Consider the following 19,592-nt stretch of genomic DNA (forward strand, 5'->3'; position numbering starts at 1 on the left):
GGCAAATATTTTTTTCTGTCCAACACTACAACAATTCTATTGCAATATTTCAGCTATGATATAGGTACGTGCACTATGCAGCGAATGTAGGGTTTTTCGTGGACACACGTAGCAAAAATACAATATATGTATATTTGTATATGTTTCTCAGTAAAGCGTACTGTTTCTTACAATTTGTCCTATAGGCACTCTAAGTATAAGCTATACACAGCTATGTTGACTAGACTAGAATAAATTCACTCCTTATTTCGCCGAAATACTTTTTTAAACTTATTTACAAATAAAATATTGTTAAATTCATAAATACATAAAATATTATGTAAATAACATTTAACGTCTGTGTGTGGCTCTCGTGTGACTGACACATTAATTAACAGTTAAGATTAATTACAGAGACCGATGTAAAATCTTATAATTTTATGACTCACGTTTAAAACGTAAGCATATTGCAATAAAAAAAATGATACAAACTAAAAAAACAGACGATATAACTAAAATACATTTAATAAACATAAAAAAAAATTGTTGAGAAACCTTAATAATAAGTAATGATACAAGTGATACAACTACATAAGTTAAACGCTCAATAAACAAGAATTGAACGTAAAACTTCGATAAAATACGTCTAAATGAAAATGTATGGCACTCCAGCGATAGAGGTTGTTAAAGTGGGAGTAAATTCATATGCAAATGATAAAGGAATACGACATAAAAAGCGACACGTCAATAAATAAACATTTTACGTCCGCGAAGTTATAACGTTGAACTTCAGTTTTAGCTTTTACGAGGAAATTGTGGACTTTTATACTCATAGCATCGACAATACTTATTATTAATTTGTGGTATATAAAAAGTTAAATTCAAAACTTAACTAACAATTTCGATATATTTTATATTTTACTGTCCACAAAAGTTTTATGCAAGTCCAAGCTTCAATGTACTTTATTAATACATGTCAAAGTTCAAGGTCACAGCTTATTACATTTACATATTACAATAGCTGCGGTGTGGAAAGGCTTCATTTGTTATACAAGAACAATTTAATTGCTCGCATTAATAAGTAACACCCATTTAGCGCGGCTCGGCTCACGTTAGTTTAACTATTCAAGCAGTAATTTAAATGCTCGGGACGTTATTTTTCTAAGTCTTACACAAATACATATTTTATCAAGCTTTAAATACTATGGCCGTGCTTTAGTAAAATGTCACGTATATTTTATTACGTAGTCATCAGTAAACGATTACATAATACATAAGTATATCTACATAAAAAGCTAGTTGCAGCAGTTTTTTATACAAAAAACGTCAGATTTGGTCATAAAATACATTCGCATAGAAGTCACGCGCGATTCTATCGATATTTTTTACATTCATCTTTAAACGTGGTGCGTAAATTTAGGTTTAAGTGCAATACCAGTGCATCTTGTTTGATGTATTTTGAGATAATCGCATAAAGCTATAAATGTTAACAAACATTGGCCATGTGACTTATAATTGTCATGAATATTTGTGTTTCGTAGCGAAGACGCTCGGGGAAAGATTTGTTGAAATTAGTAACATGTTAGACAGACTGAAAATTAATACTTTAAGTGTTCACGCCTCATGGAAGTATTTAATGTACCTATATAAATGTTATAAAGCTACGCAGTGAATTCCGTGATTTTCTACAGAATGTTCGATATCTATTAAAGTGCAAAGGAAAATGCAATAGTTTATACTATGAGGATGCTTTATATTTATTCATGTAGCGAAGTATTGAGAACGAGCTTTTGAGGGCAACGCGCAATGCAGTTATTGCAATTGCAGGGTTTTAGCGCCCCTTGAAAACCATTTTACTAATTAAAGTAACGTTGTATAGAATTTGAAATTTTCAAAGTAAGATCTTGATTTATTCGACATTTTATTACTTTTTGGGATGCCTTAAACACCTTTTATAGTTACGAGAAAATAATTACAAATAATTTTAGTATGACATGGCGTTCGCTTAGAATATTATAATTTAAAAATACAAATTTATTCTTCGTCGTTCTAACTAAAATTAATCGAAAATTTACAATAAATTATATAGGTTTTATTTTGATTCAATTTGGCCGCTATTCAATAACGAAAATGTAGGCCTATTCATGTTTTCGGACAGAATTATTTGCTATTCAGGTAGCCATTAATGATTCCAGAGTTCGATTCAATAATTAGTCGGTGTATAATCCTTCGTAAAGGCATCGAGGCATATGTTCAGCTAGAATGGACTTGAGTTTCTCCCTGGGTGATACTGGAGTGTAGCGGGCAAGCGGGAAAGTGCGTGTAACGCCATCACTTAGCGCTCGAGTGACAGCTGTCAGATCCACATCCTGTAAAAAGTCATATCATTGTAAAAGTCCTATATCTACTGTAATGTGCTATGACGTACTTCTCATATAGATCATACATAAGAGACAAAAGTATTCTTTGTCAAAATTGTTCAGAGATTTTTTTTTCTTTTTTATCTCTTGCAAAATATCATGATAAGATATATGAAATCAATGCTCTAAATGAAAATATATTTTATAAAGAGGAAATTTTCATGTAACTACTAACATATCATAGCAAGAAAGTGAAGTAACAAGTGGTCTAATTTGGTATTAAACATAAATATTATTTAAGTATAAAACTTTTAACAGCAAAGTAAAAATAGCAACGAAGATTCTATGGCCAAACTTAATTTGTTTATTATGGAACATAAGATACATGTATCATGTTGTAGCATCACTGGATGATAACTAATCGAGCAATTATTTTATTATATTAGTTTTTTTATTAGCGTGGAGACTATATGAAACTACTAAAATCTATTAATAACAGTTTAAAACTCTATTATATTAAATAATTCTGTTTCCATTTACGCTCATACAATATGCACGGAATATGTTGAGCCAGAGTTATCAATTATTTCATAACTAAATTTTAAATGAGGTTTTTATCAGATCCGTACTTGTGTGTCGCAGTGACATAATTATTTACCGCATTTATTATTTGTCATTGCATTGCATTTAATATATAGTATATACACGTATTTCAACTTATTTTATATTTTCTTGCAGTTTCCAAGAAAACAAGAATAGAGTTCTGTTGTGTGTTTTGTAAGTTGGGACGAGTCACTGCTTTTATAGAATGCAGTTCTTCATAACGTGACAACAAAGCCGACTTAGTATAAAGAATACAAAGTGCGACGTTATGTTTAAACCTACCTTTTATGATGACGTTTTAAGTATTTTTAATTTAGCACAAAATAAGTGGATGAATATTATTCTATTACTGAAATATCCATATTAAATTAAGGGATATAACTGCTTCATACAGTTATAAAGGGTAGACTGTCAAATGATAGTCGAAATGATGGCCTATAGCGTTTGACTGTAAATGGTCAAGTGATCGCGCGACAAGATATAGTGCTTTTCATGAAAGAAGTCCCGCGGTGATTTTTGGAACTAAATTTGACAGGTCAGCAATGTTGTCATTCGTCGATGTTATCAAGTTCGTTTGTTGTGGTAGATTTTTGTGAAGTTTTAACTAGCTTAGTGCATTTTGAAGATTGATTACAATGCCAAAAGTTGTAAAAAGTTCGGCTCGAGAAATTATATTAAAGGTGAAAGAGTTCTGTGAAGCGGAACATAAGAATCAAGGTGTTTTAATACCACTAAACAATGTTCGGAAGAGAGTTGCCGCCATAACAGGTACTTTTTAGAGTTGCCATTTAATAATTTTTTGCTGTATTGATGGGACTTTTATGATATAAATTCGTTTTTGCGACAAAATTGAACAAATACATAACGTGATGAAACTATATAATTTCATCATAAACTTAAAGTTACTATTATTTTTAACTGTTCAAAATTTAATTGCAGGTGTGTCAAAGAAAACTGTAACAAGAATTACAAACGAAGGTATAACAGCGGCGTGTATTTCGAAAAAAATTGTAACCCAACAATTATGCATTAAAACTCGGAATAAAAAATTGTATTGCTTTTCTTTACCCTATTTTCTAATCTTTTCCCTGTAAGTAGGTAGAAAACCGCTAATATAAGTAAATAAAAATATAATTTTTACATAACATCAATATTGTTTCATCGAAGTATGCAGAAAATAGTATTATTTGATAAATTACATTGCTAAATGTAAATAAAATAGGTAAATTTTTTACTCATAAATGGCAACATTACGTCATGCGATTGCAGCGCCGCGTCTGGGGGACTTCTTTCGTGAAAAGGACTATACGTCATTCCATGCATCCAATCACTATGACAATTTAGTCCATTGAAATGTTGAAATGTTACATTTGCTGAACATTTCTTAGAGGACGCAATTTTATTTTTGGAACATGTAGGGGGGTCAATACAAGCTTAACCTCAAGTTTGTGGGGTTGGCGTGCTTGTCCCCCGGCCGCTATCTTGGAAGAAGGGGTGCAAAAAACACGTTTTTTGCTATATCTCCTGAACTATCCATCGGACATAAAAATTTTAAAGACACATTTTGTACCAAATCGCTGTGCCTACTATTATGTCTTGTAACTTTTTATCATAAATCCAAAATTAAAAAAGTTATAAGTAAAAAAGTGAAAATATTTCCTATTTCTAAAGTTGACCGGGTTCGTCAATGTTCTTTAAAAAGTAATCAATTTTCTTTCTTATGTATATATAGTTCTTACTTATGTATATTAAACTAAATTGAAAAATATGTTTAGACATTCCACGTAATAATTTAATTAATGGAAAATGAAAGGATTTTTTGAGATTTATAAAAAAGTAATAATAATGAATATCTGTTGAAGAGGCAGTGTTTTAAATAACACACTGTCTCTAATGACACAATATTACAACCCAGGACGGTTGAGATGGAACAGCTAAGTTTAGGTTGCCAGTGTTAAATATTTTAATACAATGTAAAACCTAGATACACCTAAATTTACGTTGCTAGTGTTAAATATTTTAATACAATGTAAAACCTAGATACACCTAAATTTACGTTGCTAGTGTTAAATATTTTAATACAATGTAAAACCTAGATACACCTAAATTTACGTTGCTAGTGTTAAATATTTTAATACAATGTAAAACCTAGATAAGCCTAAGTTTACGTTGCTAGTGTAATATATATTAATACAATGTAAAACCAAAATTCACCTAAGGTTCATTTTCAGTTGATATATTAGGTTTTGTACATAGGGCAAACATCTCTTGAAGTTTGAACTTCGCTCTATAAATAAAAAAATCAAGTGTTAAATTTGGAATTAATTGCTACAAATATGAATACGAAACATTTAAAATGAAACGGATACATTATTAAATTATGCATCTGTAATTGAAACATAATATTTGTTTCTCGTAATTTGTACGTCAATTTATTTACTCGCTCCGTATTATAATTCAAATAATTAAACGCGCAATAAAGAGCTTTGAAAAGCTTTTAATTTAATAACTATTCAAGAAAATCTCAGAGTGTCCTTAACATATATTTGAAAATACGTAGACTTTGGAATTTTATTCAATCAAAACGTTGAATTAATCCACGTTGTATAGCTTGAAATGAAACCTAATTTTCTGAATAGCTATTTCAATTTTGAGATAAGTCTTGACAGGGTCAGGTTAGCTTGATGACAATCTAGTTTTCAATTATTCAATACGAGATAACTTTAATATATAGGGACGCCGTCGTCAGTAAAAATTATTTTTTGGGATGATACTTAAGCTGTTATAATAATAATAGGGATATTCGCTTAGCTCTTTCTCTATCTTCCTTTAAATTTCTACTCTACAAACATTACCTGTCCACATCGTATTCCTAACTTCCGTACTACTAACTGACGTGAATCCTAAAATTATCGTGATTCATGTGCACTTTTTATTTTTGATGTATCCTTTTTTAGTTTAGTTTTTTTGGTTCTTGTTTAGTTTTGTCTTTATAACTATATGCATTATGTATTTTTGCATTTCTTGCTTACCTTATCTAATTTAATACATTTTTTTCACAGTGGTTGCCTGGAAGAGATCGCTTGATAGCGATAATTAAATTAAGTGAAATTAAATGAAAATTTAATTTTTATTATGTTAATGCAACGATGTGATAATAAATAAATAATTTACGAATAAAATAATACAGAACCTATTATTCACTATCAGGTTAGAAGATTCAAAATTAATTCATGTGCATGTGTAAGCTGTGATGTGATTCAATATAAAATTGTTTTCAACGACCAACTCAAATTTTTCATCAATTCCCAATAGCCTTGTGTTTCAAACTAGTGAAGTTTAAAACAACGAAATGCTTGCCACATTAAACCAGTCATTGTGGTTGAAGCCGGCTTAAATCAAAGTTTAATTTCCGTTTCTAGCCACAGAACATTCTAGCATACAACTGCATAATCTTAATGTTTTGACTTGTTCAAAACACTAGCTTCCTGGCATCTTAATAAGCTTCAATGCGTTAAAATCTTCCGTTCAGCTGCGTATATTTTTATCATGGTAACATAAGAAAACCTATAACCTAACTTAAATTACGAACTTGTTCTATACTGAAATTTTTATCATTGATATAGTTAAAAAAATAAACAATCATTTACTCTTTTAAATCTCAATCATGTAAATAAAAAAATAAGTCTCCTACGTTAGTTGATGAAAAATTGTTACGTGGAATGTCTAAACATATTTTCAATTCAGTTTAATATACATAAGTAAGAACTATAAGGATCTTTGGTGATGTGAAAAAAATTTTTTTTAAAGAACTGGTTCCAAACGGGCTCATCTGATGGTAAGTGATAACCAACAGATGAGCCTCGTCGGAGGGCTCGCGACTATGCTGCCGGCTATTTAAAAATTGGAACGCTCTTTTCTTGAAGGACCCTGAGTCGAAATGGTTCGAATACTCCAGTGGGCAGCTGGTTCCACATAGTGGTGGTGCGTGGCAAAAACTCAGATATCGTATTGCGTCAAACCTTGAACCAGGAGTGTGAAAACGTCTATACTCTATGCGTTCATTACTCTGTAAGGGTAGCTCAAGCTCAGTATAGCCTAGTTTGAGACACTCACAACCCTCTTAGTTGAAGTCTGGAGACTCCTCAACGCTGTGAAGTAGTTCTCACCCGCCCTTTTGCTCGTCTCAAAGTCGTTTCCACAGATCACGTGCTTGTTCTAGAAAACTCAGTTGTGATATCGTTCGTTATGATTCCTTATCTGAAGCTAAATAAAAATCTTGAGCTATAAAGTACATATAAAGCCGTGTTGGCTCAGGGGATTTTTGTTGCTATTTTACTTATAACCCATCCCTAACACGGAAGCGACTGTATTGGAATCAATTAGCAATGAAAATCCTTAACCTAATCTTAAGTTAACTATAACAAATATATAATATTCAAGTAGAGAGTTGAGGAAATTGTTAATATCTGATACCATGCGCGACACAATATGCTTTCATAGTTCGAGAATATAATTATATATGTATTAATGTTGCAGTACAAAGAAAATATAGTAAAAATCTAAAGAATGTACAATTTCCTACTTCACAATATTAGCTTTTAAACACCAATATCCTAAAAAAATCGTTTTGGAAGGCGATAATTTTTCTACTTAATAAACTACCACTGTTATCAACATTAAAATATAATACCCTTTATTTAGGGTCATTATGTATTTGTTTGCAAAGGGTCTACCCTTTGCTATGATCTATCATTTTCTGCGCGTACATTTATATATTTTTCTAAATCGAACACCTCCTGGGTCCCTCCGAGCTAATACGCCTTTTTCATTTCCAATTAAGACTCTATGTTATAGTTTTCGCTGAATTCACATATATACGACACACATGCTTCTATTCATGAAGTCACAGAAATAAAGCGCAGTAAGCATTCACTCAACCTAAGCTCTTAATTAACTTTCCAGCCTTTTAATTTGCCATATCTCATCTTACAGCAAGGTTCACACAGATGTAAGCTGTATGAGTAAAAGGTCGTCGCTAAATTACAGCTGGATCACAGCGCAATTTCCGCTTACAATATACATGCGATTTTCACACTTACTGCATAACTGTCTTGTAATTTACAATTTAAAACGTTTCTTACTCATATTAAAGTTGTTACTGTTACTATAGCTTCGTGATACTCACGATTTAATAATAGTTTATTTTGAATAATGTATTGCACTCTATCTAAATGTAAAAAAGTAAAGGTATTATGAGAAACTATTTAAATTTTGTTATTTCAATTCACTTTTTTCCAGACCTGTTCTCACTATTTTATCGTCGGAGGTATCGAATGATGTCTATTACTAGACATTAGATTTTTTATGTTTATTTAAGTTTTAATTGATATTTACCATTATAATTTATTTATCATTACAACATTCTAAGTTAAATCGCTTAAAAATAAAATTAAAAAAATAAATCAGTGGCACTACAACATTTTTAGGTCTGGGCATCAGATTTTTGAATCTGTTTCATGATCACTTGTCAATCTAATAGGCAAGTAGGTGATCAGCCTCCTAAGCCTGACACACACCGTCGACTTTTTGGGTCTAAGGTCTAACTGTTATGTCGATTGCAAAATTAAAAATTTCAAAAGCATCAAAATTTAGTATAAATGTATTATTTATTTTACACAACTTTAATACCCTAGTCAGAAAATACTAATTAATGTTGATAATAACTTGATTTGATTTTAAAAACCTACACGTCAAAATTGCGTAGTTTAAAATGGCACAAATTGTAATTAGCATCATAGAAACAATTGAAATAATAAAATGTCAAAACGAGTTTTCACTATATATGTTGTGGTTAAATCGGTAAATCAAAGTTCAATTTCCATTCAATCAACAAACCTCTCACCCAATTATTCTTTCCTCTCCCAAATTAAATTTTCCTGGCTCGTTTTCGTTCTTGCATACTAAATTGTGAAATTTTCCAAATTTTTTGGAATTGAGAATTCAAAGAACGTTAATATGCATAATTAAAAATCGTATGCGTATTAAAAGTTTGAGGAATTTACATAAGAAATCAATTACTGTATATTTGTCACCGTAAAATTGTAAATACCGTTAGATTGTAATCTATTTCGCGAGATTATAAACTGTCGAAAGATTGTGAACCTCAACGAACTGCTTACAATTTAACGTATTATTATTCGGTAGTTATATGAAATTGTTGGAAAGTAAAATTAATCTGTAATTGACCAAAGAAGTTTGAATGATAACTAAGTTAGTGTAGTACAATCTAACGAATAATAATACGTTAAATTGTAAGCGTACGCTGAGGTTCACAATCTTTCGACAGTTTATAATCTCGCGAGATAGATTACAATCTAACGGTGTTTACAATTTTACGTTAACATATTCAAAAAAAGTATCTCTTAGAAATAAGGTATAGTTAAGAAAATGTTGTTCATTATTTGTGAAATTCAATTTCAAACGGTGAGACTCCCCTTGTCACCTTGAACTTTGAACACGCCTAAAGAATATTCTTAGGCTGCAAATACAAAGCTTAATTTTATATAACTAGATAAATTACGAACTATTTTGAGATAAAAAGCTTATCACGTTTGCTCTTGACATTTTAAAACAAAGAGCTTGATTCGAAAGAGATTATAAAAGGGGTCATCTCAAAACTTCAAAAGCTCTGAGATTGTTATATCAAATATTAAAAACTTTCGTTTTAGACTTATTACAGATTCCCATTGAAAAATACGTAATGTTACATTAATACAGAATTTTATTTGCGAAGCTTTCTCTCTAAATGTTTGCTAAAATAATAAAAAAATTGTTTAAGATTGCTCAGGAGTAATACATTTAGCGAAAACTTCGATTTTCTTGCAAACATCTATTATTATTATTGGTCTTTATTGCTCTAAGTTGCGAAATAACAACAACAACATCTGAATAATGAAGAAGAGAGCTTATTTAATCATACAAATGTTGACAATGAAAATAGTGGCTTTATCCTTTGACAGTGCGCGATACATTCACGACAAGGCATAGCCACTGATGGTTGATACTTATGATTTTTTTCTACATTATAAGAACACGTACCACAAGAAAAGAGTATTGTTTTTCTTTGTTCTCGTTAGTCTTGTATTATAAATCATATTTATTGGTATCAACATTAAAAATAGTGCCCAGTTATTTAGCCTGACTTTATGGGGTATATGGAAATAACCAGACTGGTAACTTTGAATAAAGTATTGCCCAAAGTCGCCTGCAATGCCGGATTGAACCTTGCCGGCTTTTATGAGAAAAACGGCCGGCTTTTTATGTAAAAGCTAAGTTAGTACGTAGTCCGTGAGTTAAATATCAATAGTTGATTAATAAATATCATAGAATCAGATAATAATCTTACTGCATTCTTTGTGTATTTCTCAAGACTCCTAAGAGCTTGTTCAAAGTAATCTTCCCCATATGCTCCTTTTTGCTCGTCACTCAGACGTTTCCACATGTCACGAGCTTGTTCCAGCAACTTCTCTTCCGAGAGCCAAGCACTGCCCGTCGTGTATTCACCAGCTGCTACCACCACCTGGAAAACGTAAATCACTCCGTAAACGATAGATATCTATACGGCCTAATTAACAGATATGTCATGAAATTATTATTCGATTTAATCGAATTTCAACTATTAAACTAGTTACTAAACATACTTTTCAATAAAATTTTGTGTTACTAGTGCCTAAAGCCATCATCATGTAACCACAGCAACAGTGGTTTTGCAATCAATTACCCGTTTCATAAAGGTTTTTAGGCGGGGATCATAACATTTTCGTTTCTAAAAATATCTCAATTTATGCAAAAGAAATCGTGAGCAATCTCCATTACGCCCGACTTAACTGAATTACAAATTACCTACCTCTCGCGGCATTTAAATAATAATTTGTTTTATATTGATATTAGACTTTATGCAGTTTTACTGGTATTTTGTAATACAAGTAACCAATAATGTTACAAAAAGTTTACAAAAGTTTTATAACCTAATTTTATCCTAACATTGAATACGTAATCCTACAGCATACAAATGGTTTGATTTCATGATATTTTTGACATAAAATACGACGAAACCATGTTGCGATAACCATAACCATTGTTTAAAATGTTTTTGTGTAAGTGAATATAGTACTGACTCGAACGCATTTGCAAAGGTTAACAGAATTGAAAGAATGTGTCGCCATTTTTGTGCAGCCGCAAGACCTAAGAAAGCTTCCATATGCTAAAAGAATCTAAAAGGCTTGAAGCAATGCTTTTAAATCAGTCGCTGATAACTCGGACGTTAATAGCTAAGTTGCAACGTTCTTTATATAATTTTATTTATTAATCTAACAGTAGATAATATTTAATAGACTCTACGGTTGTGAGCATATATACAGAATACTGTCTGCATCAATTTACTACATTGTATGAACTGTACGTCGATTGCATACTAAAATTCGAAAACGTGAAAAAATCCAAGCTATTAGTGTTTGCACCTACAAAGCCGATACAGTAATTGTGTCGTTCGACAATTTAAATGAAAACGTTTGACCTCTATTGAAACGAAACGCTGTTGTCTATTATACGATTTCGCCCAACCGTTGATATTAAGCCGAGTTCAAAATGGCATTTTGTGCTTTGTTACTAACTGGCTTTAGTCTTGATAATGTTTGTATGAAATTGGCAAATAAACAGAAATTAAATTGGTAGAAAAAAGCGTAAAATCACAAGTGGAAATGTCATGACTAAATTAATAATATTGGACAAGTATTTGTTGTTAATGCCGTTTTGGTGTTACTAACGACGCCATTTTATATTCCTGTTCCATGTCCCACCTAAGTCGGTGTATATATTTAATAAATTGTATCTCATAAAAGTTAATAAAATGAAGACAATTATTCCATTACTTTATTCTAACTGAACGTTTAATTTAGCGCACTAATGAAATAACTAGATACTTTAAAAGATTTTACGTTTATTTTTACTTTAAGAGGAACGTGCTGGTCGGCTGGGACATTAAACTTTTAATATGCCTCTCATTAGAACTAGACTTTTAACCTAGTTTACGGGCTATGAAACTGGATGAAACATGATAATGTTACTTGTAAGCTTTAGTTTAAGCTATTATGGAAGTTACAATATTGTGTCTCGGTTCGAGGTAATAGATAACGAAATATTCTATTTTAGGGTAAGCTCAGCTTGGTTGGATTTTAGTTGGGGTTATAGTAGTTAATTCTTTGACAAACTTTTGCGATTCCAAGGAGTGCTTAATATTAATGCTTATTCTACGTATAAATACTGCGCCGACTACGCATAAATTATTACTTTAATTGCAAAGTTTGTGAGTATTAATGGATGTTTGTTACTCTTTCACGTAAAAAATACTGAATGGATTGTAATGAAACTTTACACTAATATAGCTTATACATCAGAATAACACATAGGCAACAATTTATGAAGATATTGCGTGATATTTTCAAAATATCAAGTAAGTAGGAAAAAACCTACCATCAGCGTGCGCTGCCAAATGTAATGTATGATGGAAATGTTTATCTTAAGTGGTCAATATCTTTAGTAGTTGTTATCTACGCCATGCTAATATAAGCTACTCGAAATACTAATCCTGCGGAGACGAAGTCGTGGGCATCAGCTAGTTAGTAAAAATATTGAAACTCTTTAAAATTTTCTCCGTTAAAGAAAGTCAATTAAATTTAAAAATAAATTAATTAATTTGCACAGAACATCAAATTATAATTGAATAGGAACTTTGATTTAAATCGACTGTCTGCTTTATAAAATGTTGAATGTACTCAACATTTATTAATAATAATGAGTCTACAAGGAATAAGTGGATGCTAATTTTGTTAGCATTGAATTCAAAACATCAATAAAAGTTGAAGTGAAAGCCAACAAGCTTTTCTCGTAATGAAAACGAACGAGTTATTCAGAAGTTATTTGCAAAGTTTTCTAATCGAATTCTTGGTTAATTGAGTTCATGCTTGCGGTATCAATACACAATAAACAAGAGAACTTAAATTGCAGTTTAACTATTAATAATCAACACGCGTTTAATTACTTTGAATCAATGATTGTCTTAATAAAAATGCATTAAACACATACAATACACAAACATTAATATCAGTAACACATAGTCTGTATGACGAAAAATATATATTGGAATTTTAAGTCCTTTAAAATTACCTACCATTACATACCTATTCTAGGTAAACAGTAAATGATTTTATAGGTAAAGTTAGCGCTAGTTTTAGTTTGTATGTTTATATGTTTGTAATAAACACTGTTAACGGTTCAATGGATATGAATGCATTGTGTATTCATGCATAAAAGTTCTAGAGGCAACCGCTCGAATAAGTAGTGTTATATGTTAAGTTTTATTATAGTGGTTGGATGAATTTGTATAAAATATATATGTTAAGCTTTAACCACCGAAACAATATATTTTTAGGGTTGGTAGGCACAGAATTGATCAGATGTAGTAAATGTTATAATAATTGACAATTTATAATAATTTCCTACGTCTTAAATTCTTATGTCAATTTAGTTACATACATTTATACGTTTCTCGTGCCTTAAACATAATCACCAAACTAATATTACACGACAAATAAATATATTAAAATTTTGATGACTAAACGGGTTTAACATTTTAACACTTTTATTTTCTTTTTGTTTAATACTCGAGTTTCAAATAATTTGTTCATTGAATAATTATAAAATAATGGAGAAATCGATTGTATTAATTTGAATTTAAAATTTTAAACGTTGATCCCTGTAAGAGGAATTTTAATTGTGGCTCGAGGCATTTCATTATAATATTGTTGCAGTTTTACAGTAATTAAATGTGGTATTCATTTAATTGATAATGAGCTTTTCAGAATGATTAAATAATGTAATAATACGATTCTTGTACAGTTGTACTAAACGATGAATGATTATTTTTAAATTGCTATAAAGTATCTACCTTTTTCTAAAAACTAAAGTTAACCGGTTAAACCCGAAACGTTACAATTGGTATGTGACAGGTCATTCAGTATATTTTTAGTTTGATGATACAGATGGTGAAGTGCATATAATTACTCGTTGATCCAATAAATAAACATTAACATACACTTACGTTTCCGTCGTCTATCTTATTGTTCCAGATAAATATCTGGGGAAAATGTTGTATCGCCGGTTTGTATTACCCTATTATATATATGTACAGTATGGCTAAATAGGCTATCTATTGTGTAATAGAATACTAACAATCAAACCGCAAACCACCTAAACCTATTATCACTACTATCAGACAACCCCACATACCCAAAGATAATTAATCTAGCTGTGTGCGTGTATTGATTTCAAATGTATTAATTTTTTTAATTATTTGACTAGCGGACCCAACAGACGTGGTCCTGTGTGATACTTGAATTAGTATATTAAACAAAGTATGATAATTCTGACTGCAGCGCCATCTGCTGAGCTGATTTGTGAATCTAAACCATTCAGGGTGTCCACCCAAACGTATACAAAAAAATCATTCAAACCGATCCAGCCCTTTAAGAGCAGTGATATACACACCTACATACTATTAGCTCATATAGTTTCTTCTTGTTTCCCTTTCTAAAAGTTTTTTGATGTAGTGTGCTGATCTAGTTATAAGTATAGTCTATTACATATTTTGCCTTTTTGAAATAAATTTATTTATTTTATATGTATTTTATCAATATAATTATCTAATATCCTCTTTGTCGATATTTGCAGCACGCATTCTGTAAATGTTATGTCAAACGCCATAGGGCCAAAAAAGTTTGATATGATTGTTACTAGATTTGATATGGTGGTTAAGTAGTTAAGTTCTTCAATTTTCTAATTTTCCGCGCAATTTTCCCATTTTTTTTCTTTCATAAGAACCTTCTCCTGACAATAAAAAACACAACATATAAAAAGTATTAGTGAAATCGGTGACCAAGGGAATTTGGGATTCATTTTTATTTTTATTATAATTTGATTATTTTCTGAGTATTCCTTTTTTACTTTTACTTCTTATTTTTTTATTTATAACTTGTCTGACCATAAATTCTGTTACAAATGAAAATACATATTTTAAATGAGGTAATGTAATATTATTTAAATTAAAACCTACATATTTATTAGTCTCAACAAAAAATAAAACAATATTTTACTTGAAATTGCCACCTTTGGCTTTTTTTACAGGCCTTTAATCTATTTGGCCACGAACCTATGGATTTATGCACTGTTTTCAAGGGAAATTTTACCGGCCATAATTTGAAGCCAAGGCATGAGGTCTGGGCTAGATGAGGGCAATTCTTCAGCTCTTATAAAGTCCGAAACATTGGTTTTGTATAATTGAAAATGTATCCTCTGAACTGCCTTGCAATGTATCATTACAGGGATTTCTATTCATATAATACACGAAGTTATGATTCATGGCATGAAGTACGCAGACATATTTATATCGGCTTCGTTGTTATAGCCAAGAGTTTCTTACTTCCCGTTCACAAAATCATTTTTGTAAAAGTACTTACGACATCAACACCGCGTGGTTTCAATTCCCGTCTCAAGCAGGCAGCGAGTGCGTCAAGAGCTGCCATAGAGGCTGCGTGCACACCTCTCACGGGCGCAGCTACATGGGTCAAAATGGAGGATGCTAGAACCACTCTTCCGCGAGCTCTGCGTACTAGCGGTAGCATTACTTGCACGAGGCGGGCTGGACCTGAAAAATATAAAAATCAAATATAAACTAGTAGTAACTTAGTCCCGATACGTATTCTCATACAATTTTATAAAAACTTATTCAAAATCTTTTAACAGCTTAGACAGAACATTTCTTCTTCTCTCGTATCAACTTGCGTAAAGAATAATTGACCAAATAAAACTACATTATAAATCCCTTACACCACATAATTAATTTAGTACGTAACACTAGCCAAGAATACTAATTATACTAGCGTAAAACTAAAGCAGCACGGGCGTATACGTTCATTAATGTTGTTTTGTTCATAATTGATTAGCCACATAGGGGAAATATACTTGTTTATGCATGCTACAATATTGGGTTAAGTACTCGTACGGCCACATAATGTTCGTATCAACATTCTCTGAAGTACTATGTACATCTGTGGAACGAGGTCTAGATGCTTAGATTCTGGATTTGCGGCGAAATCGATCGATGTATTGAATATATACAATTTAAAACTAGACAGCAATTCCAATCGTTGGGAGAATAAAAAACGCCGATAGTAACGTTGTATGCAATTCTATGTAGTCATCTCAAAATCCGTAGCCCTGATGACGCAATCTTGGAATAGCGTTGTACAAAAGCTCAACATTGACTTCGGGCCATTGCTATTGCAATATTTTAACTATATTACATGTATTGAAGTTAGAAAACAAATTTTGAATTTCATTCATGGTATATTAAGAATCATTAATCCTACTTGCGAAATTGGCCAATAACCTTTGTCTAATGATATATTATTAATTAAGATATAATAACTATGAGATGCATTATAATATGTCTTAATATATACTTCAATTATTCATCTTCAACTAACCATTCGTTGTAATAGACACCTCTAAGTTCTCCTACACATTTTTTGCAATACCAAATTAAATTTTTCTATAAATAATTTCTTGAAGAAATGTCTTGAATGAAACTACGAGTTCAGATATTCCATGAATTTCAAACTTGTGAGAGCATGCCTATGATCTCTTGGCATTTAAGACCAATTCCTTTACAGAACATTCCAATGTGTGTGGTTGGTAATGCTAATTTTAAGTAATATAGTATTTCTTTAAGTGATTTAATTATGCGTCTACTCGTCTAGTATGTTGAGTTTTTACTGTTAAATATTTCTAAAATTATATGCTAAAATGTATATACTCCAGTTTTACTATATCATTGAGTATAAAACATATCAGTTAAAACATAATTGAATATACTCAGTGCATCAGTGTTCAAGGCAAACAATAATGTTGCTTATATTATAGACACCTTCGCTCACTTCAGTGATTGCATTAGTCATAGGATTTTAAAATAGGTTAAGAAGGAAGATCTGGTTAGATCCTTATAGTAAAAAGTATTATACGCGTTAATTCAGGTTTCCGCACAACTTTTTAATAAGCTCGAGTCTAAAGCTCAAAACTTCGGAAGTTGAAAATTAAAAATTTTCACCAACATTGCTTGTGTTAGCAATAATGTTTTTAATTAGGTCTGCAAGGTAAATAAGGTGTATGAAATACAGCACCGAGGTATCTTCACACAACATTACGAGACGGGAAATTTCGTTAATACTGTAATTATAACGGCCTGAGTAATAATCATTTGATTCATGTGTAATTAATTAAATTTTCACAATTATAAACAGTGTAGAATTTTATTATTTATATTAAAAATCAAATTTATCAACTTATTACTGTAACTATTTGATTTAAAAAAAACACCCACTTTATTCGCTATACTCTCCTGCCATTGTGTCCAGGGATTTTCACAAATTGAAATCATAGTCATTCGTGGTAAGCGTCTCGCGAAATACGCCCCGGCTACATCAGTAATATTATTATTTACAATATTCATGGCCGGGGCGCAATTGCTTGTGAGATCCGTTATTATTGTTTTAGTCCTGAAGTATTTATATTTAAGCAAGGTTTGAGAATTATAAGTGTTCCGATTATCAAAATAATGAGACTAATAATAATGTCTTAAGCACTGTACTATCATATTATTTAATATTCTGTTTGTGCAGTTTACTAAATAATTATTTTCTAACCTCACCTAATACAATGACATTGAAAAAATAATTTAAACATGTTTTGTTATAATTTCAATGTTTTCTCATTTTGTTATGCTTTTAATTAAATTTAGCAAATAGGCTTGAACAAAAGCGATGTTTGATAGCCTACGGGAACAAAATTGAGCACGAAATTATTTATGATTCTACAAAGTAACAAAAAATAAATCATCTTGTTTTTAATAAACTCTGGATAAAGTAAACAATTGAAATAGAGGGAAGATGACTCAAGTACTCAATTAGGAAAATGAAATCATAAGGAAATAGGACCCGTAAAAGTCATTGCTTTTTTACCGAATGTCCGAATGTCAAATATAATTTAGCTTTAGTTTAGATTATATCTGGAATATGAACGTAAATAAATTTTGTAAAAGCGTTCCATTTTATTTTATTTTTATTTTCGAAGTGGTAGGGCGAGACCACGGATCTCCACTTGCTACGGTGCTGACATACTTCTCTCGTTTCTCCCAGCTTCTCCTTTCTATATCATAATCATACTTTCCATCCAGACTTAACATAGAGCCTAAGTACACGAACTTATCCACTTTTTTCCATATATCCATCATGTAGAATATCACATACAGTCTCCTATTACCACCTCTTCGAAAAACAATAGATTTTGTTTTTCCTATGTTTATTACCACCAGCTTCTGCAATTTCTCCACTGAATGTATCATTTGATCGTCAGTTTATAGGAGACTATTTACTAGTAACTGGCCAATTTAAAACCCTATCACCCTTTTGAGACAGTTGTCCATGAATAAGTTGAACAGCTACGGGAAAGCAACACAACATTGTCTTACGTAACCTAATAAAGTAATATTCTTTTTTTGAATTGTATTTTGCAACAATTACGCAAGAAAGCTTTAGAAAAACTACCAAAAAAAATTCAGGGTGGCTACGCGTTTGCTACGTACAGGAGGATTGCTATCCTGCTGTATGCTTCTAAAATTACGTAAATAATTTTAATACCATATGATTAATATATGAATTATGTTTGTGACCTTCACATAAATAAACTTTTAATTTTATTCCAATGTCGAAATAATATTCACTTCGTGGAATATTGTAGTTTTGGCAAAGAGCCAAACGTATTCATTGGAAAACTTATCCTAATTTGAATATTGCAATAAGAATTGGAAATACCTGTTCTACAATTTAATTTTAAGTTTTTTTTAGTTTTAACTACTTATTAAATTTTAATTAACTATAATAAAAACAAAGTTGTTTTTTTTCGTACAGAAATAAAATAAAGCTTTGGCTTAATGAATCAAAATTTTAAAATTTTCTAACGATGATTGTATTTGAATGTATATATTAATGAGTACAGGAAATATAAATGTACTCCTGACCTGGTTGAAGTAAACGTTGCCTTTGTTTAATGTAGAGACGATTCGCGAAACAAAATCCTAGAGTTTTTCATAAAAATACAAACCGTCAGAGCTGCAGTGGATAATTATGAAACCCTTGACAAAAAACTACCAAGAGCGAAAATGTTGGAACTTTACTTCGAAAATGTTTAAACTTTTCATATCATGTTCAGTTGGGATGCTTAAAGATTAGTTCAGTTTAAAAAAACATAATAATTGAATCTGGAAAAACACCAGAATTGTGATTGACTTATTTGTATTGAATTTAAATTATTGTTAGTTACTACAATCAAATAAAGTGTATATGCACGTGTGAAAATTTAATATTTATGATTCACTGCCACGCAACTAACCATACCGGACCTTATGATTAGGCTTAAAAGGCGACAAATCCTAAGTCTTGATAGACACGGTTGAAAGAGAGGAGCAGTCTCGATTGA

The 19,592-nt window shown here is 31.0% G+C and overlaps 1 protein-coding gene across 2 annotated transcripts in view; it reads right to left on the reverse strand.

Moving 5' to 3' along the window:
* Nucleotides 1-1,665: 1,665 nt before the first annotated feature.
* The window catches only part of LOC125059283 (D-beta-hydroxybutyrate dehydrogenase, mitochondrial), a 51,021-nt gene continuing 33,094 nt past the window's right edge, over nucleotides 1,666-19,592 (reverse strand). For both annotated transcript variants that reach the window (XM_047663662.1, XM_047663654.1), the window contains exons 6-8: nucleotides 15,518-15,705; nucleotides 10,351-10,524; nucleotides 1,666-2,348 (exon numbers count right to left, since the gene is read on the reverse strand). In XM_047663662.1, the coding sequence (XP_047519618.1) occupies nucleotides 2,190-2,348; nucleotides 10,351-10,524; nucleotides 15,518-15,705 (521 nt within the window). In that variant the 3' untranslated portion in view covers nucleotides 1,666-2,189. The remainder of the gene's footprint in view (nucleotides 2,349-10,350; nucleotides 10,525-15,517; nucleotides 15,706-19,592) is intronic.

The sequence above is a fragment of the Pieris napi genome, chromosome 2, assembly GCF_905475465.1.
Source record: "Pieris napi chromosome 2, ilPieNapi1.2, whole genome shotgun sequence".
Taxonomy (NCBI): Eukaryota; Metazoa; Arthropoda; class Insecta; order Lepidoptera; family Pieridae; genus Pieris; species Pieris napi.